The sequence below is a fragment of the Phragmites australis genome, chromosome 13 (assembly GCF_958298935.1).
Source record: "Phragmites australis chromosome 13, lpPhrAust1.1, whole genome shotgun sequence".
In the NCBI taxonomy this organism is placed as follows: domain Eukaryota; kingdom Viridiplantae; phylum Streptophyta; class Magnoliopsida; order Poales; family Poaceae; genus Phragmites; species Phragmites australis.
In genome coordinates, this window is record NC_084933.1 from 20965319 (window position 1) to 20992625 (window position 27307).

General features: G+C 41.2%; 1 protein-coding gene and 1 pseudogene across 1 annotated transcript; both read left to right on the top strand.

The window, feature by feature from the left end:
- The first annotated feature begins 213 nt into the window (after window positions 1–213).
- LOC133889523 (DNA-directed RNA polymerase III subunit 1-like) lies at window positions 214–14730 on the top strand (annotated as a pseudogene).
- Window positions 14731–21129: 6399 nt separating this feature from the next.
- Window positions 21130–25634, top strand: LOC133889130 (uncharacterized). Its single transcript, XM_062329594.1, has 8 exons — window positions 21130–21536; window positions 23074–23238; window positions 23399–23461; window positions 23602–23668; window positions 23760–23860; window positions 24160–24204; window positions 24364–24825; window positions 25137–25634. The coding sequence occupies exons 2-8, from the start codon at window positions 23107–23109 to the stop codon at window positions 25305–25307; spliced, it is 1041 nt and encodes a 346-aa protein (XP_062185578.1). The 5' UTR covers window positions 21130–21536; window positions 23074–23106; the 3' UTR covers window positions 25308–25634.
- Window positions 25635–27307: the final 1673 nt, after the last annotated feature.

Genomic DNA, 27307 nt, shown 5'->3' on the forward strand with positions numbered 1-27307 from the left:
CTTGCGGTAATAATCTGAAACCGACAAATCACCTTGGATGAACGTGTGGAACTGAGCGTCGAGGTGGAGAGCAAGCGTCTCCTTGTTGTCAATGAACTGATCTTCAAGGCCCGTTCAGACGGCACGGGCGATGGAGACGGGCGTCATGATGACCTCGAGCAGCTCAGTGTAGATGGTGCCGTAGAGTCATGATCGCACGGTGTAGGCCATCCGATGCCAGTGGGCATTCTTGGTGTCAACCTCAACATCGACGAGGATGTGATCGGAGAGATCGTACCGGCCGAGCGTGTTGAGGAAGAGACTACGCCACTTGCTGTAGTTCGGAGATGCAAGGTCGAGGACGATGGGAATGAGCGCCTTGATGTTGAGGACGTCGACGGCCTATGCATAAATGGCGGCGGTTGCGGCCTAGGCCTGCACTACTGTATAGGAGCGGCACGCCTCCTCCTCTTAGCGAGCACGATCAGTAGCCTAGCGTAGACGCTCGGCCACGACAGCTTGTAGCGCGATGTCAGCCATGGGAGCATGTAGCGATGATCGACTACGCGTGGGAATTGGTGGTGGTGCATTAGGGCTTGAGGGAGGGCAGAAGAAGTCACAAGAGCGAAGCGGTCTCGTGATACCATGATAGCGAAGGTAATCGCAATGAATAATGTTGATTGGCCGGGAATCAGCTTATATGAGATGTACATGGCAAAGCAAAAAAATAGAAATAAAGATTACAAGCATATTTGATGCATATCTGTTGCAGCTATAGATACAAGCCCAGCTGGCTACTATTGGCGTTGCTGTGTTGATGATGAAGGCGATCCCGGACGTGATTGCCTCACCTGCACGGCCCTGAGGCGTGAGTGCTACGCCAACATGTATGGTGCAGACGGATGATACAACAAAAGTTCGTCTAACAATAAGGGTCTCAATTCCTTGATAATTTTGGGAACTTGGTTGTTATGGAAGCATCGCAACAACTGTGTCTTTAATGGGGCCGCTCCGAGGGTGGAGATCGTCTTGCAAGAAATCTCGGCAGAGGTGCAGCTATGGGTCACAGCAGGAGCAATGATGTTTGATGCTTTGTGGCATGGTTAGAGTGCTAGGTTGTTACATAGACGATGCTGGTCGTGTGAGCTCTTGCCCCCTTAGTCCTAGCTCTTTGTTTTGGGTTTGGTTTGTTCTTTTTTTTCCCTCTCTTTTCTTTCTTTCTCTCTTTTGGCCTCTTGAGGTTTTGTATGGGGACCGGTTTCTTCTTCTATCTTAATACAAAGGCGCATAGATCTCATGCGTGTTCGAAAAAAAATGGTTTGCATAATTTCTTACATTGTGTTGAATTTCAGGGAGCTGCGAACAAGCTTGGGGAGTGCAGTACTTGCCCTGGTTCATTTGCTGAATGTCCTGGTCATTTCGGTTACCTGAAGCTCGCGCTTCCAGTTTTTAATGTCGGCCTCTTTAACTGTATTCTGGATATATTGAAGTGTGTCTGCAAGGTACTGCCTCAAAGAAGCTTACACCTTGGGTGTGTTGAACTCCGTCGTGATACTTGTCCTCTCGTGCCTTCCCAGAGCTGCAGTAGGGTTCTTCTTGTGGAGAAAGGCCGTCGAGAGTTTTTGATGAAAATGAGAAATGCCAGAGCAGATGCTCTACAGAAAAGTACTATCATGAGAAAAGTGAGGGACAAGTGCAAACTATCCTGCTGCCCCAGGTGTGAGTACAGAAACGGTAAGCTATCCTATATTGTTCTCATCACTTTTTTTCTTCTTCTTAGGAATGCCTGTTAGTGAACACCTGGCTATTCTTTGGATGCTAACATTTTAAAAACATCTCTCAATTCTTTCTTGTTTTTGTTGGAAGTACAGGTGTAGTTAAAAAGGTCAGAGCAGGCTTGATAGTTCTTCATGATTGTAGCAAAATTTTGGATGGACATACAGAAGAACTGAAGAATGCATTACAACACAAGAAAGAACAAAGTGTCCACTAATTCAGTTCGCATGTTAGACCCTGCAACTGTTCTCTCTCTATTCAGAAGAATGACTGACGAGGTATATGCCATTTTTCATCTTGAATGACTGACGAGGTATATGCCATTTTTCATCTTTGAAGAGTATACGTGTAGAGAGTACCACAATGTATGGGATATAGGGTTATTTGATGTGTTGTGCTACTCAGTCTTTTGGCACTCAAGACAGTCACGTGAGCTGCAGAATAGCATTAGGCCTATTTAACAAGTTGCCCCAAGCCCCATTGTTGGCTTCACATTAGATGATATTCTCCAATCTGAACACCTTCGCAATTTCATTGAGCTAATTTTACTTTTTTTTTTTGTGACGTTTCAATATTCCGCAGGATTGTGAATTGCTAAACCTTGGTGATAGACCAGAGAAGCTTATTGTGACGGAGTGACGGAGATTGCAGTGCCACCTGTACCAATCCGGCCTTCTGTTGTTGTTGGTAGTAGTAGAACAAGGTTTGTTGTTCAGTTTCTTAAAATTGCTTTGCTTACTTATCCTCATATTCACTGGTGATTCAGCACAGCCAGGTGAGTTGTAATGTCATGAATTGTCTTGCTTACTGCAGCAATGAAGATAGCACTACTGTTATATTGAAGAGTATTGTTAATACAAATTCCACCCTTAAGGAGACCCTTCAAACTGGTGGTCTCCAAGTGCTTTGTAAGATTACTCAGAGCTCCTCACTTGTGTCTGTTTACATGTTTCCTGAAATTTTCCATTCCTGTGTTCTCTTTTGTAGAGGTCTACTTTCATATTTTATTCTTTTTTGGATCGTTTGTACAAACTAGTGGCTCCTCTTTGTGTTCCTTGTAACCCACAAACTAGTTCAATATGTAATTCAGAATTTAGTTGGCTATATGGAAGTGCTATTTCAGGAAATATGATGGTTATACAAAGAATATATTTTACAAAGAAGAAATTTAAGCTGAAATAGTCAACTATTTGAACCAGTAGGTCCAATTATGACATCCATGATTTTTACATGTGGACTGCTGCATTAACAACATCACAATCCAAAGTGTTGTAATCTAAAAATCTGACATTCAAGTCAGATCTTCTAGATATATTAATTACTTAACGTGCTAAATTTAGAGCCTTGGAACTTCTGACTTTTTTCTGCATGCATAAAATTTTGTTTGTAATTTTGATTCTTTAAAATGGTGGGAGTCATATTTTCAGATTGCACAGTTTGTACTGCTGTCATTTCCAATCTATTAACTTAATTGGATCAGACTGTAACTTTTATTGAGATCATTAGCTTACTTGTCATTTCTTTCTTTCTAGAATTGCTGGCAATAAAACTAGCCAAGTGGGCCGACACGAGACACGATGATTTTTGGTCCGGCCTCAGCATGGCACGGTAAAATAAACCATGTCGTGCCTGGGCCGAGGCCTTAGCACGACATAGGGGGCCGATATGATTAGGCCTGGCACGACAGGCACGATTATGCATGGCTGATCCATTTATAGCCGTTAGCCCGATTAGGCACGGTAAGGCCTAGCCCGGCCCGACATGATTGGCTTAGTTAAAGCCGTTAGCATGTTTAGACCCATGGAGGCACGTCTGGATACGTGAGGGCACGGCTGGGCACACGGAGGCACGACCCATTAACATGTTAAACGGGTCCTGGCCTGTTTAACCTATTTACCCGAAAAATTCAAAATTACCAACCATTTTTTACCGTTTGAGCTCAAAAAAATTGATTTTTTTATAAAATTCACCATTTTTCACCTATAAATGGAGCCTCATCCTTCCCTCCTATTCCACACCAGCAATAATATTTGTTCTCATGTTTCCTCCTCTCATTCTTCTATCAAAGTTCTTGAGAAATTACGATAATTTGATAAAATTAGTTTAAATTGTTGCCAAAAATCAAAAAAAAAAAATCAACACTGTCATCATGTTGTTTTGAAGAAATCTTAGTGATTTTCTCATCAATGTTTTTCTTGTTTCTTCTATTCTTTGTAATGTTATTATTTCTCTTTTCTAACTCCAAATATTTGAATTTTTTAGTGCCATTCAACATTGATCAAAGGAGTTCCTTTCTAATATTTTAAAAATTTATATTTCATAGGAACTACACAATATCTTACCGGTATGTCCACAACAAACGTATATGGACGCACATCCATTGCAACGTAGTACTGCTTATATACTGCAATTCGTTGGTTAGAGGTGTTCACAAAAATCATTGCAGTACAAAAATCCTCTAGGTATGGCGTCAACCTCTTTAAACTGTATTTTACTATAAGATGGATAATATGACAAGTAGGGTTGAAAACAAAGCGGATATTTTCTGCTCTGTAACCGGAAAAATAGATACGGATAGTCTTTCCCGGATATGGATAATTCCGAAACGGATACAGATACATATATTTTTATCCAGATACGGATAAGGAAACGGAAACGATATTTGGGCCAGATAAGGATACGAAAATTGTTATTTTTCATTTTTATATGCATAATTTATTTTCCTTTTGTGTAAAGTTATACTACATTGTTATTTTTGTTGTTACGTATAATTTATTCCCTTATGTGTGAAGTTATACTACATTATTATTTTTGTTATTTTTATACGCACAATTTAAGGGGTCTTTATCATTTGATAGATATCCTAATCCGTATTTGTATTTGATTTGTATTCACATTGCATTTGTTTTTGATACTATCTATCCGAGATTTCCATATTCGTTTCCAGTTTTCGGTTAAAAATACGGATAAGGATACAAAACGACCATTATCGTCCGTATCCGATCCGTTTTCACCCCTAATGGCAAGCATAACATTGATTTAATAAGAAAGATTCAACATATGTACTAAACAACATAGTAAGAATATCCATTACTCTAGAGTTTACACCGGCATTATCTAAAGTGATAGAAAATATTTTATTTGTGAGCCTAAAGTCTTTTAACTACTTGAGATATTTTTTCAACAATATTTTTACCAGTATGTGCATTGTCAATCAACTGTGAATCTATTATTCTCTTTTCTACTTTCCAATCATCATTAACAAAATAAGCAACCACACTAAAATTATCCTCTCTAGAACTACTTGTCCATATGTATGAGGTTAAAGTTATTGAAAATATACATATTTTTAATATTTCTTTAAGCTTGCTATGACACACATTATAGAATTTTACTATATTCCTAGTAGTTGTTTGTTTAGAAATATGCGTGAACCTAGAATTATGAGCTTGTTTAATGTAATCTTCAAATGTAACAGACTCACCGATGTTGAGTGGCAGATCCGCTCTTGCAATAAAGCGGCATAGCTCCTTTCGAGCATTGACAGAGTCATGCTCCTAATAACGAACAAAGCCACCAGGGTTGTATTGCAGCACCACCTGCTTCATGGCTACTTCACTCCTTTGCTTGCAAGTTACGACGTGCCTCTTCAAGTGTTCTGTTCCACATGAGAACTTTGCGATAATTCACCTTTGCAAATATAATGCAAATATAACATGTAGCATACCTCACACTTACCCCGCCTTCCTCTCTGTAGATCTTTTTCGAAGCCTTGCCAAACTTCGGACATAGTGGCTATTAGATCTTTTGGAGCCGGTGTTTGTTGACGAGTTAACTTGTAAAGCCTGATGATGGTGGTGCAAGTGAAGCAGCTTGAGGTTCATCGTCGGGTTCTTCTACATCTGTAACACTGTTATCAAAAGGGTTGTAGTCCCTTGAGAGTCGTTGAAGAAACAAAATCATGATCGATGGATGTATCATGATGATCACCATCCATAATTAATGTTGAATGACATAAAAAAAATCAAATATTCGAAATTAGAAAAGAGAAATAATAACGTTACAAAGAATGGAAGAAACAAAGAGAGCATCTTGATCAGCTTTACTCACAACATCATGCCGTGCCCATTTAACTTTGTGACGTGCCCTGCTCAGGCCGGGCCAAAATCATCGTGCGTTGTGGCGGCCTATTGGACCCGATCCACTTGACCAGCTTTACTCACAACATCGTGTCCTTGTTCAACAACTCAAAGGGAAGACGGGCCGTTTTGGTGGCAACTTGTCTCGAAAACGTACTGAGTACACAGGAAGGACTGTCATATCTCCTGTTCCAAATTTGAGAATAACAGAGGTACTTGTTCATGTTCGATTGATGTCTTTAATTTCCACTTTCCAGTCGTTTTCATCATTAATTGATGCTGCAGGTGGCTATTCTGTGTTGATTACTTGAGTCTCGTACTATAAGGCCTTCTTAATCGGTTTTCTTTCCGTACATCACTGTAGTGAATTTTTTTTTCACCTATCGCGAGCGGCAGCAAACGACTTCAACAGCCCCCGTATCTATCTCTACAGAGATACGGGAAGCAAACGGAAGTCGGTAAATTTAGGGAAGAAAACCGGCTCTCGTATCACTGTAGCTAGCGTATGTGTGTGGATTTGAAAGAAGAAGGAGAATAATAAAAAATAGAAAATAGAGTAGCTATTGAAAATAAAAAAAATAAAAGATACTGTAATAGTATTATAAGGGATGAATTTTTAAAGTATCTATTAAAAATAGTCTAACATTAAGAAGCTACGTCAATGTATACGGAATGGCCCTTACGAACATGCAGGGGCAAATTTTATCATACAACCTGATTGCACAAAGCTGTAAGTTGTAAGTTGATGAACTTCTGAATTGTTAATTAGCCCAGCCTTCATCTGTTGTTCTCTTCTGCATTTTCAGGCACTTAAAGTACTGTGATAGAAGGATTGTCCTCTTGGCCCTTACGAACATGCAGGGGCAAATTTTATCATACAACCTGATTGCACAAAGCTGTAAGTTGTAAGTTGATGAACTTCTGAATTGTTAATTAGCCCAGCCTTCATCTGTTGTTCTCTTCTGCATTTTCAGGCACTTAAAGTACTGTGATAGAAGGATTGTCCTCTTCAATCGACAACCGAGTCTGCATATAATGTCAATTATGTCTCACAGGGTATGAACATCTCCATACTTTATTGTGCTTTCTATACTCAAAACGTTTTGCCTCACCTTTGGTGCTTGCTTTTGTATTCACAGGCAAGGATAATGTCCTGGAGAACACTGAGATTTAATTATTAGACCTCAATTCTTCACTTAATCAACATAATTGCTAGCCCTAAGATCAAACACCCTAAGTGCGAAAGCGTGAGGTGTTTACCTGCGTTCGGTGACGCCATCAGATGGGGGTGAAGTGGTCGCCGGCGTGATGAAGAGGCTTCGGCCTGTAGTTGATGAAGAGGCGGCGATCTTCACCTCGTTGACAGCACCCTTAAGGATTGGATTAGGGTTAAGATATGAGGAGAGCCGGCTGACTTCGTGAGTTAGATTGTGATCACAGACGAACCCCCTCACGTCTGTTTATATGGTGCTGCACGAGGTGGGACCACAACTAATGCGTTGGCTACACCCCCAATCACGGTGCGTGCGTGAGAAAACGGCTCCCCCTTGGGATTCGGTTGTTAGTTAGGAAACGTTAGGCAGAGTGGGGGCCGAGATCAAAACCAACATTCCCCCCTTGATCGTAAGGCTAACATCATAAGCCTACTCTCAATAAAACAGTATACCAAGGCAAATTATTACAACGATCAATAAAATGCCACTGAAACCCAAATACCTATAGTGTACCATTCCATCTCAAAATGGAAATTCGTTATACTTAATGGGAGTTGGTTTGTTTAATGATCCTCTTAATCCAGAATCATGGACTTTCTAATATCCCCATGCTGGCAACATGATCACGAAAAATATGAGGTGGTAAGCCTTTAGTGAGCGGATCCGTAAGCATTGACTTAGTGCTTATATGTTTGACACTTATTGTTTGATCCTGGATTCTATCTTTCACAACGTGATACTTAATGTCGATGTGTTTGGCAGCACCACTCGACTTGTTGTTACTCGTATAGAAAATTACGGGTTGATTGTCGCAGTATAATGTAAGTGGTTTTGCAATGCTGTCAACCACTCTTAGTCCGGGGATAAAGTTCTTTAGCCATACAGCCTGCTCGGTAGCCTCATAACATGCCACAAACTCAGCTTGCATCGTTGAAGATACTGTAAGTGTCTGCTTGGAGCTTTTCCACGAGATAGCTCCTCCAACGAGGGTGAAGATATAACCTGATGTGGATTTCTTAGTGTCTACACACCCCGCAAAGTCTGCATCCGAATAACCAATGACTTCAAGGTTATCGGATTCTCTAAATATGAGCATGTAGTTCTTAGTGCCTTGCAAATAGCGAAGGACTTTCTTAACGGCTTTCCACTGGTCCGGTCCTGGATTTGATTGATATCTGCCAAGCATCCCAGTCACGAAAGCTAAGTCAGGGCGTGTACAAACTTGAGCATGCATAATGCTTCCGACAGCTGAAGCATAAGGAACCGTCTTCATTTGATCAATTTCATATTGGTTCCTTGGACATTGATATGTCCCAAACTTATCGCCCTTAACAATAGGAGCAAGCGTGGCAGAGCACTTATGCATATTGTATTTCTTTAGTACTCTGTTAATATATGCTTTTTGAGACAAACCTAATGCTCCTTTGGACCGATCTCGATGAATTTCAATGCCAAGAACATAAGAGGCTTCACCGAGATTCTTCATATCGAAATTAGAGGAAAGAAAACTCTTGGTCTCAAACAGCATATCCTTATCACTGCTGGCCAATAAGATATCATCCATATAAAGAACTAAGATGGTGAATTTTCCCCCTTGAAACTTTATATAAATGCAGTTATCAACTTCATTTTCTTTAAAGCCAAAATTTCTGATGACTTTGTCAAACTTGAGATACCACTGTCTAGACGCTTGTTTTAGACCATAAATTGATTTCTTAAGGCGACATCCCAAATGTCCGTTGTCTTTCGTGACAAAACCTTCTGGCTGAGCCATGTAAACATTTTCTTCCAAGTCACCATTAAGGAATGCTGTTTTTACATCCATCTGATGCAGCTCTAAATCATAATGCGCTGTGAGCGCTATAATTATTCTGAAAGAATCTTTACTTGATACAGGAGAGAAAGTTTCATTATAATCAATTCCTTCTCTTTGCGAGAAGCCTTTAGCTACGAGCCTTGCTTTGAACCTTTCGATGTTCCCATTAGAGTCATGTTTAGTTCTGTAGATCCATTTACAGCCTACTGTTTTGGCTCTGTCAGGAATTTCTACTAGGTCCCATACATCATTATCGCTCATAGATTTTAATTCTTCATTCATGGCATTAAGCCACTCAGACGAATGCTTACTCATCATGGCCTCTTTATATGAGTTGGGATCTTCTGTCTTTCCTATGTCATTAACATCCTCATTCATATAAACAACATAATCGTTCGATATGGCAGGTCTCCTGTCACGCTGTGATCTCCTGATCGGTTCATTATGCACTGCAGGATAAGGACTGGGTACTACAGGGGACTGCTGAGGCTCATCGTTAGGTATATTGTTAGGAATTTCAGAGACCTCAACAGGGGGTGTACTGACGTTAGTTTCTACTGAAGGTGCAACCACCTGAGGCACAGGGATGAATGACTCTTGTATCAGTGGAGTAGGAACATAAACCCGTTTTTCTTCAAGATCAACTTCCCTCGGCTCCATATCCCTGTTCTCAAGAAACACAGCATGTCTTGTTTCCACGAACTTGGTGATCCTATATGAACAGTAAAAGCGATACCCCTTTGATCTTTCTGGATACCCGATAAAGTGACAACTAACTGTCTTAGGATCTAATTTCCCAATATGTGGATTAAAGACTTTAGCTTCAGCTGCACAGTCCCACACGCGTAAATACTTTAAAGAGGATTTTCTTCCACTCCATAATTCATAAGGTGTTTTTGGAACTGATTTACTGGGAACCCGGTTAAGAATGTGTGTGGCTGTCTTAAGTGCCTCCATCCACAGTCTAACTGGTAAACTAGAATAACTGAGCATACTTCGCACCATATCCATAAGCGTGCGGTTGCGTCGCTCAGTTACCCCGTTTTACTGAGGTTCATCAGGTGTAGAATATTGGGCTACTATGTCATTTTCTTGAAGGAATCTGGCAAAAGGACCAGGGATTTGCCCATATGTGGCATGCCTCCCATAATATTCTCTCCCGCGATCCGATCTCACTACTTTAATCTTCAGGTTGTGCTTATTTTCTACTTCAGCCTTAAATATCTTAAATTTATCGAGAGATTCAGATCGATCTTTAATGGGGTAGATATAGCCGTAACGGGAGAAGTCATCAGTGAAGGTAATGAAAGAATCAAAACCGTCAACTGATGTCACAGGAAAAGGACCACATATGTCCGTGTGAATTAATTCTAATAATCCTGTGCTTCGAGTTGCCCCTTTCTTTATTTGCTTAACGTATTTTCTTTTAATGCAATCTATGCAGTGGTCAGAGTCGGAGAAGTCTAAGGGTTGGAGAATCTCTTCCTTAATGAGACGCTCCATTCTCCCCCTCGAAATGTGGCCTAAACGACAATGCCACAGTTTCGAAGAAGTCTTATTAATTGTACTTATCTTTCTCTTATAGCTTACATCATAGACATTCATCGTCATATAGGATTCATTAAGAGGAAGCATATAAAGTTTGTCTTGTCGGATGGCAAGACCAATAACATCTGAATTAAATTTAAGAATGCATTTATTGTCTCCGAAATTACAATGAAAACCATCATCATCTAACATCGAAACTGAATTGAGATTCCTCCTCATAGAAGGAACATAAACTACATTATTTAATCTAAGAGTGAAGCCACTATTAAGAACTAATAGAAGGGATCCGATAGCATCAACTTGAGCTTCCTTCCCATTGGCCACTCTAAGACTTCGCTCCCCCTTTCTTAATGTTTTCGCGGTAAGGAATCCCTGTAAGGAGTTGGTAATGTGCACAGTGGCACCTGAGTCAATCCACCATGAATTAAGGAAAAAAATCAGCATAAAGTGATTCATCAATGAATGTTATGAAATCATTACCCTTCTTTGCAAGCCACTTCAGAAAACCAACACAATCCTTTTGGTAGTGGTCCTTCTTGTGGCAGAAGTGGCATCCGTCATCTTTAGATTCTTGATAGGCAGGAGTAGAAGGAGCAAATGCCTTGGGCGCCCTCTGTGCTACCTTGTTGTGTTTAGCGACGAAATACAACTTCTTCTTAGACTTGAAATCCCCTTGGAATTTTTTTATATTCTTGGGCTGCTTATTTGATTCACAAAATCTTTATTTTCAACCCTCATCCTCTCTTCCTCTTGGACACACATTGCGATCAAGTCGCTCATGCTCCACTTCTCTTTCTGAGTGTTGTAATTTATCTTAAAAGGAGTAAACTCAGGAGGGAGAGAAGTCATAAACAAAATGGACAAGGAAACCCTCAGAGATTTCCATATCCATGCCCTTGAGTTTGGCAGCCATGTCTGTCATCATCATGATGTGTTCTCTTATACCATCGGATCCATAATTATAATTAGTGTTGAGGAGCTTTTGAATCAGTGTACTGGCATAAACCTTGGAGGTGCCTTTAAATTGCCCCTCCACAGATGCCAAGTATGTCTTAGCTTTTTCTGAGTTTGGAATTGCTCCCCATATAGCATCTGATATTGAGTTTCTCATTATCATAAGAGACATACGGTTGGGCCGCTCCTACTTCTCAGAAAGTGCATCATAAGTTTTCTTTAATTCATCATAATTTTCTACGCCAATGGCGGGAGCTGTGGGAGCGTCAACTCTGAGTGCATAGTCCAGGTCTAAAACACCAAGGACAACAGTCACCTTAGCTTTCCAAGCAGGAAAATTATTGCCCGTGAGTTGCTCTATACCGTCAATAGTGGCGGCAATAGAGGAAGTGTTAAGAGCTGGAGAGAAGAATTGGGCCAAATTAGTAAATTTATCATAAGGAAATAATTTGCACGAAAATAACCCTACGTTGGTCTGATTAAAATCATGCAAAAATAAAACTCCATTCCGCATCACCGTTGGGCAGAAATTAAAAAGAATTTAAATAAATACAGAAAAATAGCACATAATTACAGTCAACTTTGGTCAGAAAGTAATTATGAACCTATATGAATTGATCGTAAAATTCTCCGGAAAAATCTTCCCGTTGGATCCAATTCAACCAGAGAATTAATGATATTTTATGCATTAATCATCGTTAACTTTGGGCTATTTGCATTAGATATTCCAGTGCATAAATGGATAGAACGTTAGAAATCACTGAAAAATTCCCAAAAATGAAAAGGCCAAAGCTTTATGGAAAACAGCCCAAAAAGGCCTTTCGGTCTAGCTTGGCCCAGAAACCAGTGCGCGGCCCAATTTGCTTTTTGCGCGCGCACCGGCTCGGCCGAGGGCGCGGCCCAGCCACCGCGCCTAGCCCAATCTGTTTTCGCGCGTGTGCCGGCCCGACCGAGGGCGCGGCCCAGCCACCGCGCCCGGCCCTTTTTTTTGTGTTCGCGCGCGCGCCGGCCCGTACCTTTTCAGCCGTTCATCGCAATCCGACGGCTGCCCGACGAAAACGCGCGAGATAAAAGGCCTTCGCCCGAAAACCCTAACCCTAATCCATTTCCCTCTCTCTCCCCGAAAACTCCGCCCGACTCGAGAGAGAGAGCGGCGGCTCGAGAGTTCGCCAGCGATGGAAGCCGCCGGCCGAGAGAGAGAGAGAGAGAGAGAGAGAGAGAGAGAGAGAGAGAGAGAAAGAGACAGCGGCGACCACGGCCGCCCGAAAGAGAAGAGGGCAAGGGAGGTGCCCCGTCCCGCGGTGGAGGCGAGAAGAGCCAGATGAACCGCGCGCGCAAACGAGGAAGATCCCGCCGGAGGAGAACTCCGACGGGCATGAACAGCGACGGAAAGCGCCGGAGCCGTAAGTCCTCCCCCTCCCCACTTCTATTGCTCTAGAATTTCTGAAAAATGGGCTTAGGGTTCGGGATTGTGGGGAAATTTGGGGTTTAGGGTTCGGATTTGGGGGGGGGGGGATTGGGGATTTCTTAGGGTTTTTCTTAATCTCCCAATTCCCCTCCTTCTAATTGCTTAATCCCGCATAATCCGAGCCTAATTGACCGAACCCGAGCCCCATGAACACATAAACACAATATAGAAGCTTAGTTCATGAATACATAAGCATAAGAGCCGCCTGATTGAATTGACCCGAGGTTGATTAGAGCTAAAACACGTTAAACCTAAACTAATTGGCCTTAATCTCATACCAACAGTGCTAACTAATGTCCAATTAAGGCTCAAAATATCATAACTGAGCCGAATTGATTAATTTATGAAAGTGTATACAAGAATTCATCCTAATTTCATTAATCCGAGACATAAACATGAACTTGTACATTAATCCGAGCCTAAAATTGAACTTAAATCGCATAATTTATCATCAATGTACTTAAACCGATAAAAAATGGGACCAATTGACCGCTAATTGGCGTCAACCGATCATAACTCAACATGATTAAGACTAATTGGGTTTGATTAGGGACTAGGATGGCTCTGATGCCAAATATTAGACCTCAATTCTTCACTTAATCAACATAATTGCTAGCCCTAAGATCAAACACCCTAAGTGCGGAAGCATGAGGTGTTTACCTGCGTTCTGTGACGCCATCAAATGGGGGTGAAGTGGTCGCCGGCGTGATGAAGAGGCTTCGGCTTGTAGTTGATGAAGAGGCGGCGGTCTTCACCTCGTTGACAGCACCCTTAAGGATTGGATTAGGGTTAAGATATGAGGAGAGGCGGCTGACTTCGTGAGTTAGATCGTGATCACAGCCGAACCCCCTCACATCTGTTTATATGATGCTGCACGAGGTGGGACCACAACCAATGCGTTGGCTACACCCCCAATTACGGTGCGTGCGTGAGAAAATGGCTCCCCTTTGAAATTCGGTTGTTAGTTAGGAAATGTTAGGGAGAATGGGACCAAGATCAAAACCAACATTAATGAGTCTGTTTGCAATCCCTATAATGCTCATTTTGATGGAGATGAAATGAATTTGCATGTCCCGCAGACAGAGGAGCTCGCACTGAAGCGCTCATGCTCATGGGGGTAGCACTTTCGAATTTTCTATATTATAAATTTATAGTTGAGAAAAATTTTATTGTATGCGCTAGCACAACTTTGATAGCTGATATTTATCGTTCATTGCCTTTTCAGGTTCAGAATAATTTCTGTACTCCTAAGAATGGGGAAATACTGGTTGCTTCCACGCAAGACTTCTTGACCTCATCTTTTCTGGTTACAAGAAAACATACTTTCAATGATAGATCTTCCTTTACCCTTCTGTGCTCATATCTTGGTGATGCAATGGAGGACATTGATTTGCCAATACCAGCCTTGATTAAAGTAAGATTTTTGTATCAAGTGCGGTTTTTATACGGGCATTTTCTTGAGTCAATTTGCAACAACAAAGCGGTTCTAAAAAGTTACGTTAAATCTGCTTCTACTAATGTCTATACTTAGAAGTTATAATAGATGATATTATTTGAACATGGTAAATTAGGTGAGTTGCTATTACTTTTTGTAAAACAAATTTCAGTATTTGCGTGTATAATAAAACATAGCAAAAATGGCATGAATGTATGATTTTGTGCTATTTCAAGACGATGCAGCACACTTCTTTGCACTAACTCCTTCATCTGACTTGTTGTAAAGTTTGCAATCTTTTTGTTCTAAAACTTTTCTGAGGGTTGTGTGAAATTCTTAAACAACCTCATTGGTTTGTTCATGAGGTGCCGTTTCCCTTGCAGGCTGGACCATCTGCCTGAATTCAAGTACCAGCCTGACCCAATACTCTCATGATACGTACGTGTGGATCTGAAGCTGGAACTCATGTACATATATTATTGGAGCATGCTTGCATAGCATAGGGCAACCGCGGCGGCTGTAATTTTGAGGCGAACATTGGTGCCATCGTTGTTTTCCGGATGTATTGGCAGGTGCAGAGAGTAATTTGTGGCAAACATAACACTGTAATGCTACGAGCCGACACTAGGGCTCGATTTTTGCCGGATGCAAATCCTAGTAATGTAGGCGTCCCCATTTTTTTATATCCTCATGCAGCCTTGCTTGGCTTTTGTTCTTGTCAACCACACAATCGTGCTGCCCTCATGCTTCTAGAAGGGAGGGAGCCACCTTTTGTTCAGGCTTGCTCCACCAGCCGTGTGAGGGAAGTTGCATCCTCACCTACTCCCCTCTCCCTGGTTGTCAAGACGCGACCGCGACTTCGATCTTCTTTCCTTGGTTGACAAGGGACCGTGCGTGAAACGGTCAGATAAGAGTCGTTTGGTGCATTTTGGATACGTTTTTATTTTTGTTCAGACGTCGTCAGAGGGGCATCTAAAACAGTCTCGACATGATCCCAGAAAGAAGAGGAGAAAAGGGAAAACACATGCGCATTTTGATGCGTCTTTTCCTACGGTTGATGTCAGCTGTCGAGTTTGGAATTTTGAGAGCAGGACGAGTTGCAAATATGCTTGGACTGGTGCTTACATTCCTTGCGCACTGAAGCAGAAAAGCAGAACGGTTGACGAAATGGAAATGCGCCTCATGCCACAAGTACTATGAGCCTAGACTTCATTTGGAGAACAAGAATTTTCGTAATTGAACTGTTTTATGAGAAGTTATATAGCTGACAGCTCTTTCTCCGGCCGTGACAAGCTGCCCCAGCTGCCAGTCAGAGCGGACGGCGCGTGCAACCACCACCTAGTTTAGGGTCGGATTGGTTGTCTGGTATGGAAGCAATCCGGTTTGGATGCGTATAATCTTAAAGAAAAATATGTTTAGTTGTTTGTATGTATATTTTCAGTCTGGTTCAGTGGTGTAAATATACGATCGCAGCTTGGTCTGAGAGGGAAACCCTCATAGCCTGTTTCATGCAGGCGGGACTACTTGTCAGTGTTACAAAATTATTTTCATACGAACAACCAATCACAGTCTCAACTCTTGTATTTGCTTATACGGTCTTAGATTCGATCAACCAAATTGAAATTCGACTCAGCTTGTCCAGATAAATATAACTAACCAAATATTTCTTTTCAACAAATATGACTCCACTCAATCTGCTTCCACTTAATTTGCACATACGATCCATACGGACAACCAATCACACCCTTAGATCATCTCCAATGACTTCCCTTCGTGAGTCTACTTCCCTTCGTGAAGAGATTATTATTTCCTTCAGTGCTCCAACGGCTTCCCATCACGAAGAAATTATGTCGAGGGTTAAACCCTGACAGTGATTTCGGGATGTATCGGTCGAATAGCGCGTGAACAACGATGAAGGTGTGCGTTCATAGGTGTGTGTTGAACTCAAGAATACTGGAGTTATCTAGGTTCAGACATCTCGAAAGATAACAACTCTATGTCCTGTGTATTTTGTTATGAGTGCTTGTGAATCGATTACCCATCCTTCTTTTCAAATTGGGTACTCCTCTATTTATATTCTAGAGAGAACTTAAAAGTGGGCTCCGATTAGCAGACCTATGTCTAGCTAGATATTCAACTCTTGAATCATATCCTAGAGAACCGGATAAGCCCAACTTCTCTTGAGAGCTTTGAGTACATGTCCCAACCATGAAACGCCTCCATACCTATCTTTCCTGTCCAAAACTGTCCCATCGCTTTGTAAGATAGTCCGTCAAGCTGTCCTATCCCTGCGCCACGTGAGTCTACCTACAAAACCATCCACTTATCTGATCGTTCTGCAGATCCTGTCTCATCAACCGTGCGGTGTTGCACCAGCCCACAAGGCCTCATTCGTGCCGGCCATGACTTTGTTCACTGGATGGGATGTCTGAGAAAGGAAAACACTTGAGTAGATAGCAATAAATACGATTAGATAAGTTAGGTCGTACCCTATGACAAATACCTCACAGTGACCAAGGTCCTTAGAAGAGACTCAATGGTTGCCATGGATCTGGCCATGGGTAGCCCAATCTGATATCTAGTACCTACCGAAATGCAGAAACACGTCCCCTACATGGCGCGCCAACTGTCGAGGGTTAATACTGATAATGATTCTGGGGTATGCCAATCGAAGTGCGCATGAACAATGCTGAAGGTATGCGTTCATCGGTGTGTGTGTGTGTGTTGAACTCAAGTACACCGGGGTTATCTAGGTTCAGACCTCCCGAAAGATAACAGTCTTACATCCTATGTATTTTATTATAAGTGCTTGTGAATCGATTACCCATCCTCCTTTTCTAACCGAGTCCTCCTCTCTTATATACCAGAGAGAGGTAGAACTTACAAGTGGGCATGATTAGCAGATCTATACCTAGCTAGATATTCAACTCTTAGATCATATCCTGAGAACCGGATGAGCCCAACTTTTCGTGAGAGCTTTGAATGTCTGTCCCAACCGTGGAACGTCTCCACACCTACCTTTCCTGTCCACCTGACCCATCCCATCGCCGTGCACCGTAAGATAGTCTATCAAGCTGTCCTGTCCCTGCATCCCGTGAGTCTACCTGCAAAATCATATACTTATTTGGTCATTCCACAGACCCTGTCTCGTCAGCTGTGCAGTGCTACACTGGCCCGCAAGGCTCTATCCGTAACATTTAATGCTACGGGAAGGGGCAATGACCAACCGCGCTGATTATGTCTTTGTTCGCTAGATGGGGTGCATGGGGAATAGAGAGGAAAACACTTGAGTAAATAGCAATAAATGCGATTAGATGAGTTAGGTACGGATTGGCCCGCGACCAGCAAGGATTGGCCGCGAGATCTCATAATATAGTAAGGAGGCTAGTTGCATAAGCCTTGCGCTGGTCGTGCGAGCTTGGACCTGATCAGGTGATGGGCTAGGGTTCATGAAATATCTCCTGTCGGTCGTCATACCCCTCGTGTGGACCGTTAGTTAGGATGCCCTCTTACTCAATACTCTGACAAATTCTCTCTCACATTTCATTTCACCCCGAGATTCTCTCATTTCCCTTTATAGAACCCTTCAAAGAAAAGTTGTTGGAAATGAGGAAAAATAAAGAATATGGGAACGATGAGGGGAATTAGTATGAAAACAAACTAAAGAGAATATGATTGGAGATGGTCTTATAGGCTGAGGGAAAGCATGTTAAGCAGAGTTATATTTGTTGGAAAAAGAAGTACTTTGTTGGTTGTATTTGTCTGAACAGGCTGAGTTGAGTATCTGTTTGGTTGACCGATTATGAGGCCGCATGAGCGAATGCAAAATTTAAGATTGTGATTGGTTGATGGTATAAAAATGATTTTGTGACACTGATAAGTGAATCTGCTTGCATAAGCGGATGCAGGAGTCTACATCTGCCGAGCCAAGCTGCAAGCGTATATTTGCATCCGTCGGACCAGGTTGGAACGGTGCATGCAGGCAACTAAACACGCTTTTCTCTGAGATTATACGCATCCATGCGAGTCAGGTTGCTCCCATACAGATAACCAATCATACCCTTAGGGCCGTATATGCAGGCCAGAGGAAGCATACTGAGCAGAGTTATATTTGTTGAAAAAATAGTATTTGATTAGTTACATCTGTTTAGACAGACTAAGCTGAGTTTATATTTGATTTATTGAATCTAAAATCATATGAGCGAATACAAGAGTTGAGATTGTGATTAGTTAGTCGCATGAAAATAATTTTGTGACACTAATAAATAGGCTTACTTGTATGAGTGGATGTTGGAACCTGCATCCGCTAGACGAGACTGTGGACCCTCCCAAACCAGATTACGAACATATATTTATATCACCAAACCAAACTAAAACAATATACACCAATAATTAAATATATTTCTCTTTAAGATTATAGACATCTAATAGGCTAAATTGATCGCATGTAGACAACCAATTTCACGTTTAGAGCCCATACGCAGAGCATACGTACGTGCGCGCTGCCTTTGTTTACACGCATGCATCTTGCGCGAACCACACGCATCAAACTATCGCGGCAGCACGCACGGCTGGTCTAGTGGTGTTGTTACTAATTAATCAAGAGATAAATTTAGAGTATTCGATCGGTCTCGGCTAAGAGGTAATTAACTACTTAATGGCTAGTTATATATATATATATATATATATATATATATATATATATATATATATATATATATATATATATATATATATTGCATCCCTAATCTCAGCGCTCGGGAATAATTTGCATCTCTAATCTCGACGGTCGGGTTCATCGATCGGGCGCGATGTATGGATGGATATGCAGGCCGGGGACCAGATCCAGATGCGAAGGAAGGCCTAGCGAGCTCATGGCACAACCTGTATTATTCCCTTCGGTTGGTTCGTTGGCTCAACTAAACTATTACTCCAATCCTCCTGTATGCTAGTCTTCTCGGCCGTGCGGTATCTATGAATCTCTTGCACTAACCTCTTTGCCTGTTTGTACTAATCATACAGTACGAGTAAAGTAGTTTAGCTTTGACGTTCGATCTCTTGATCCCTCCTTAATTACGCGCCATAAGACAAAAGATGGAGGACATGATCAAAAGGGCAGGGCAAAGTCAACAAAGAGACCGGATCGATCTTCGCCGAGGGTCGCACGCTCGGCACGTAACGGCCGGCTCATCTCCGGCGTACGTGTTGCGCGGACCTTCACGCACATGTAGTGACGGATACAAATTCGGTAGGTAAGAGATTTCCTCTTTTTCCTCCTCTCATTTCTCCTTCTCTTTCTTCTCATTTCTCTTCTCCTGCACCTTTAAGTACGTGGCCAGCGTCTCTCGGCATATTTAATCAAATCTTGTCCTTGAACAATCTTTGGTCTTACATGACCCCATTCCAATCTACTTATATTTACAGTGTATCTTGAAAGAAAAATACAAAAATCTCCTAAAAATCACTTAGATTTTGACTTTCCTCCCCAAAAATTGTTTTGTTGCAAAAACCCCCCAAGGTTTGACTTTATTGCAAAAACATCCCAAAAATTAAAAAAAATAAAAATAAAATTCTTAAAAAACTAGAGGCAATTCTAACATATTTTATGGAGAGTAAGTTTGAAAAAAAAAGAAAAACATGCAGCTCATTTATTAATTCGAGTTAAATGTATTTATTAAAAACTACTGAGCGCTTGCTCTCTATGAGTGCTTTGCACTCGCTACATTTGCGCGAGTGAGAACCATCCACAGTTGGTCCAGCGACTGACACACGCAGATGCAGTGGTGATTTCTTTCACGCCTCGTCCGTGAAACTAACTTCGGTACACGATGAACAGGTGTGTGTACTCGTCTACTCGATGCCGCCTCATATATAACCCTGTCACGTGATTGCACCAGTAAGTCTAAATACGTCTCACATGATTCACAAGTCTAAATAAGTTTCACATGATTCACCAATCACGGAAAGTTGCTTCAACAACAAGCTCATGAAGCTTTCTGATCGGATCGAACCGCAGTAGTAGGTGAAAATTTTTCTCCCGTCTACAAATAAACGTGGAACGCGGATTCACAGATCGAAGAATGTTCACCAAATTCCAAAACACTTTGACCACTTAAAAGTTTCTATAATTGTCATGAGAAATGATAAGTAGCAGATTTAACGTCAAATAATACTTCCGCATGGTTACAATATCCATAGAAGGTACTTTTCAATGTATTTTGTGGAAACCATGTAAAGGAACAAAAGTAAAAAAAGAGAGAGACCAATATCACAATTTCTCTTTTTCCTTTGTAGAGATCCATCGTTTCAAAGAGTATTGCAGTTATTCGCTATGCTTCTGCCATACTTCCTACACTAGTTTTTTTTTCTCGTGTGGGTGTAGAAGCTACAGACAAATATATTAAAACATAATTCCGTCGACAAAAAATTAGCAATTCTGATATATTAAAACAGAGGATATGAGTACGAAAAGATAGGTTAATTCAACTCTACTTTTCTATACCATAACAAACGCCAGCTGCAGCTGAAATGCAGCGTTGGCTACTGTATCCTCGGGTTTGATTGTGCCCTGGACTCCTGGCTGTCTGGACCTGCCACGACGTGAACCAACAGTTGACCCGTGCAGCTCGCGGCCGGCTCGCCATGAAGTTGCCAGTCAAAGCAGACAACGAAGAAGGCCAAGAAAACAAAAGCCGCGCATTTCTGGAAGCGACCCTCGGGATTCACACGGCTCCCGCACGGCGCGGTATATTCCACCACGAGGGAAGTTCCGCAATTAGTCAATTACACGCCGAGAGGGGGGGGGGGGGGGCGGGGGTGCGCAAAAAAAATCGACACTTGTCACAGGAGAAGAATCGTTCACTTCTCATCTCCCAAAAAAAAGAATTTTTACTTCTGTACACGAGCAGGCAACCCATGGCAGAAGCTGCGAAGCTTCTTCCCCACCTCCCCCCGCTGTATATATACATACCCCTCGCCCACCGTCCCTAGCCCGAGCTGATCCAGTCCAGGCGTGGCGGTTTGACTTCCTGACTCGGGAATTGGAAGCGTTTGAGGAAACCGGGGAGATCTTCGCTGGGGAATTTGGAGCGCGTTGGCCGATTGGTCGCGATTCCTGGACAACTGAAGGAAGGAGGGGCGCTGCTTTGCTGAGGAGAAGGAGGCGCCGTTTTGTTTGGGGGATTTTGCTCGGGCTCCGGTCGAGGAGGTAAAACTCTCCGTTCTTCTCGTCGGTGGGCGGCTCGTTTTCTTGGTGCTTCGATTTGGGGGAGATTAGGCTAGGACAGCTCGGGGAGCAGTAGAATCTGGTGGTGTCAGGTTACGGTTCAAGGTTTGAGGGGAAAAGGAGGGATTTTTCTCGGAGGTTATGGTTCGAGGTTTCGGTCGTTTGGTTTGATTCCTTCTCGTGCGTGGTTGATTTTTGTTTGTTTTACGAGGTTGATCTCTGAACGAAGCTGTCTGGATTAATTGAGAATTTGGCGAGTTGTTTGGGGGGGGGGGGAGGGGGGTGCGGATTTGGGTTTTAGGAAGCTTTTTGCCCCCTTCTTAATGGTCTCTGATGTCTATCTTCGTTTGCTCTAGCTGGGAGGTAGCTGTGTAGTACTGTGGGTAAAACGTTTTGTGCAGGTTTGATCTGTATGGTTCAGGTGGCGTGAGAGATGTAATTTGTAGAGTTGACGTTGACTCGGAGGAGAAGCAAATTTGTTACAGTATCATGTGGAATCCAGCTTTTCAATTGGGGGGTTTAGCTATCAGAATTGTGCTAGCTGTATTGATAACCTAAATTTTGGGTGGTTTTAATTTGAGTGTTTAGAATTTCAAGGTTTGGACAAGAAATGGTGAAAAGAGGTAGCTTTGGTCGATGTTTTAGTGATTTTGTACCTGCAATTTCTGCCATGGTCCTCACTGGAGTCTATAGAAGGTGACAGGTTCACGCGGAAAGTCCTATGAATGCATGGTATTCAGATTCTATTGGTAGGAAAGGCGATATATTAGCTTATTAATTGGGTACTTGTCTGGATCCACTTTTGGAGATACGGAGGTTACATAGTGGTCACCAGATGGCTATTCAATTAAACATTAGCTTCCAACACTAGCAACCTAGCATTGTGTTTTAAGGTACTCCTTTAGAAAGGCAGTCTATTTGGTTGTCGAATTGGGAAGCATGGTTTTTGTTGGTGTGCCTATTCTGAGTATTAGCGATCACAGTAGTCCTTGAGAATATCTGATCTGACCATGAGTTAGCACAGAACATAGAATTTCCTGTTTGTCTGCCATTATTGTTGTAACGGCACGACTGTCTGTCAATTTGAGTAAGGAGTATAACCCTATTTTGCATCATGCGTTACTTTGATTTTAATAGTGAGATTGTAGAATCGGTTTACAGTCATTATTTGTCAGACAATGGGTTGGTTTAATATGGTAAATCGTTCATCAAAACTCAGCCATCTTCTAGAGATTGCCTGCTTGGTCACTCCTTGTAATTTTGTCTTGTGTACCTTTTATTGTTAGTGAAATTATATTGCTTAAATTCAGAAAAGTTACTGAAGTAAACAATGTAGATAAAGTCTTCTTCAGATTTGATAAATGTAAATCAAATTAAGGGTCATGGAATGCCAGCTTCCTCAGAAGTATCTTTTTTGCATGTTGCAGAATTGTGATTCTTTATGTGATTTCATTTTATTGCAGTTAGCTGTCAGTATTTTGTTTCCAGGAAAAAAAAAATATCATTTTTTTCCTTTCAGGTTCCTGAATAGCAGAAATTAACAGGTAGCGCAATGAAGGCACCATCACTACTAGTTCAGTGTTTCCCTGGCTTGCTTCCCAGCAAGGCCACTAGTTGTGTGCCGATTGTATCTGAGAGGGATCTGCATCTGCCATCACCGGCTGTTGAAATAATCCCCTCAAAGGTACACCTATTTGATCTGTTTTGGTTGCCATTCATATATAGGACTCCAAATGGAGATATTTTCTGCTTTTTGAAGATTTTGTGTTGAACTGTTGATCGGTAATTTTCTTAAATTCTTTTCCATGGATAAACAAAATTTGTATGTTTTGAACTTTTTTCAGAGTGCTCACCCTTACAAATATGCTGGAGAGAAGGTCGACGTGCAAGGTCTTGATATTTTCAAGGTTAGATGTGAATACAAATTGCACTGTTTGCTTAGTTTTCTGGTTGGCAGTAAATTTTGTTTGATTCTGCTAGTAACTGCTCAAAGAATCAAGCTATTAATTATAATCTTCAATGCTTCAATATGTTTCTTGTTCTTCAGGGAAAGGTCATTGTAGCGGATATGATAGCCTTTTCACCTTCTGAAGTAGCATCATCAAAATATGATGGTAACTGTCTAGTAAATAAGCTTGCAAGACTTCTTTCCTATATTACTATATTCTAAATGTAGAAACATATTGTTTTTCCACTTCTCCTCAGGAACTCTGAAATATTGGGAGAGTTCCATTACTCTTGTCAACATTCTTAAAAATGAGATCCGTGATGGACAGTTGAGCTTCAGGGGCAAGCGGGTTCTAGAGGTAACTCCTTCGAGATAACTTGCCTCTTCAGCTAGTACTTTCATCTAGTTGGTGCCCTTTATAGACTTGCTACGTGTCAAGCCCTGCTTTTGATAGTGTTAGGTTCTTTGGTTATTTTGATCTTGATTTTTATCTACCAAAAGAAGCTGTTAAGTTAGTTGTCAACTCACCTGCAGTAGTATAGTTTCTTATATTTTTTTCAAAAGTCAAAACTCAGTCTTATACTTTCAGGCTTCAGCATGGCCATTTTTTTTCTATTCTATAACCGCTTCGTGAATTTTCTTTTACAATTGATGCAGCTCGGATGTGGATCTGGTCTGTCTGGGATTTTTGCCTGCTTGAAGGTATGTTTGTCTTTCCAATGCTTATGATAATTGTGTAATAAAAAGAATGCTTATTTTAAATAGATTTATGTTTCTCCTCATTCTGGGAACTATATGTATTTTCTTTCATTGTCACATGACTAGCAATGGTCTGACTTCTTGCTTAAATGCTACCTGCAGGGTGCATCCACAGTTCATTTTCAGGACATAAATGCAGAAACCATACGATGCAGAACAATACCCAATGTTCTTGCAAATCTTGAGCAGGCTCGGGACAGGCAGAACAGGCCATCAGAGAGCCCTGTTACACCATCTAGGCAGCTCTTGGATCCTAATGTACATTTCTACGCTGGGGAGTGGGATGAGCTCCCGACGATTCTCTCAGTTGTGCAGCCACCCACAGTGCCAACAAACCTCAGCTTTTCTGAGGATGATTTTATGGATGGCTGTAGTAGCCATGACGGGAGCAGTATAGTTGGTCATGACTACTTGCCCAGGCGATCCAGGAAGCTTTCTGGCAGCCGTGCATGGGAGAGGGCTAGTGAGACCGACCAAGCAGATGGTGGCTACGATGTAATTTTGATTTCTGACATTCCCTATGCATTGAACTCTCTGAAGAAGCTCTATGCCCTTATCTCAAAGGTCAGTTCCTCAAACTCCTTATCACCTTATTGGATCTGCATATTTGTTCCCCATGCATCTAGCTGAAATTGTGATAGAACACAAAAGTTTAAGCTTCTTAGGTTCTTTCGTTGATCTGGACCGTAGATGGAGTGTTCTCCTTGGTTCATTTGAATGAACAGTGTAATTAAACACTTATAAATGCTGATATTTTTTTGAACTCCATAAGTGGTGGCACGAAGCTTTTTTATTTTTTGCAGTAAGAGTGTCATTTTACTGCTATTATTTATTACTTTTGGTCCAGTGTCTAACTGTGCACGTTACTCTTGCAGTGCCTACGTCCTCCATATGGAGTCCTGTATGTGGCTTCAAAGAAGAACTTGGTCGGTTCCAATGGTGGTGCGAGGCAGCTTCGAGCTTTGATGGAAGAGGAAGGTGTCCTTGGTGGTCACATTTTAACTGAGATTTCTGACAGGGAGATATGGAAGTTCTTCTTCAAATGAGCAAATCCAGGAACTGAGAGGACGAGGAAATAAGTCCTGGCCTCAAAACTCATTTTTTTGGTTTCTGCCGGCAGTGCTGTACATACCGCAAAGCGTAGTTCCATTAATTCTTTGGTAGTAAGCTGAGATTTGAGAATTGTGTGGCTGAGCTTGCACGAGTATCAAATGGCAAAAATGTTGGAAATTTTATCCTTGAGATCTGCTATGTCCGTATGTCGTGCTGATGTTAAGTATAGAAAGCAGTTGCATTCACCTTTTGTATACAGAATATATGATGATGGCAATTTAGTCAGAGCATGATATCGGATATGTTTCACAAATTTTTTTGACGGAAAGATATGTTCACAATTTTTTATGCGCTTGTGCATCTTCCTTGGATGATGTACACTTTGGTGGAGTTGACAATCTAGCTTTGTTGGTCCAATGCTCAATATATCGTGTGAAATTATGTTCACACCATTTGAGCTTTCTAAGTGCTTCCATCGTCAAGTATTAGCATGCAAATTCAGAGTTGAGATAGTGTAGGTACGTGAGAATATGTTCTAATACTAACTGTAGGGATGTGAATATCTGTTCTGATATGAACTGTGGAATCAGTGATTTTATAAGAGTGGATGAATTAGGATATTTAAATTTAATCGGTTTTAAAAAATTTATAAGATAAATCTATATTAATTTTTTATTTAAATATGATTTAGATTCATTTAGTGTGTCTATTGTACTATTAAAAAAGATTTGCAACTTATAGCAATCATAACAAACTACTTAGAAAAATAAATAAGGAAAAGTAGATTGTAAGTATGTAAATGAGGAAATATAAATAAGGTAAAAAGAGTAAACTCGATATAAAGAATTTTTTATCCTATGATATTGATGGTATAAATATAACCATTAATTTATATTGAAGCAGCTACGTAAACTATTACTCCCAGACGGCACCCGATCATGACCCTTAAGCTACATAAGGCTCAAGTAGGTTGAGCCATCAAATCACCAAAATAAGATCTCACTATAAGTCTTTCTTCTGATCACTTATCATCGTCTTCACTTAGAAACTTGAGCCACAAAATCAAGGGTCTTCATGTCCCTATACAAGCTTCTCGACGCCGCTTTATACCAAATCGGATAGTCAGCAAGTATGAGACTCATGGTGCCAACAAGTCAACAAGACTTCAAGTTACAGACGTAACACTTGGTACACGGTAGGATCACTTCTTGATCTCTTCTCTAGATAGCAATATTTAGTAACAACTCTCTCTAAGTCTATTAATACTAATCACTCTTTAATCTTATACTTAATTATCTTAGATGATAACTTTTAGCACTTTGACTTCGATGTCTTCTTTAAGTGTTATGCTAGCATTTTGAGGAAATATGAGCAAAATTTATTTAAAATGTAATTGAAGACATATTTCTGTGCAGTATTTGTTCATATTCAGGTGTTAATTGATTGTTCTTTGTGCCCATGAAGCACAAATAGGAGGAAACCTTACAGTTTAGACATATCGATGTTATGATTTATTCCAGATGATGATGTAGTAATTTTGAATTTGCATTTTGTGTGATCGCATTTCCTAGTTCGCTTTCTAAGGGGTTTGACACTGTAGTGCGTTCTGGGAAAATTCATTCAATAGCAGTCACGTCAACTGGTCATCCACTAAGCAGCTGTTTTGGGATTTTCTGGAAGCGTATGGCATCGTTTTTGTAAAGGTAAATACATTTAAGTCATGTTATTGTATCATGTTTTTGCGGTGTCTAGAACCTGCAAAGTATCCTCACAAAAACATGCTAGGAGAAGTGCTATGCATTTATTTGCGTTTGTGATGTATGTTCCTGCTGTGAGTATGAACTTTAAAAGCATTTCAAATCTGCCTATATCTCAACCGTACTTTCTTGCTAAGAAGACTTCTCAAGTATTTTGAGTTTGTGACCAATGTCAACAGCACTGAATTGGTTGTATCACATGGTCACAGGAACTCTGTTTGGGGCATCTGAAAAAT

Coding starts and splice junctions, on each gene's coding strand:
- LOC133889130 (XM_062329594.1), top strand. CDS start 23,107: ATGAAGGCACCATCACTACTAGTTCAGTGTTTCCCTGGCTTGCTTCCC. Junction 23,239..23,398: donor TTGAAATAATCCCCTCAAAG/GTACACCTATTT, acceptor AACTTTTTTCAG/AGTGCTCACCCTTACAAATA. Junction 23,669..23,759: donor AGCATCATCAAAATATGATG/GTAACTGTCTAG, acceptor ACTTCTCCTCAG/GAACTCTGAAATATTGGGAG.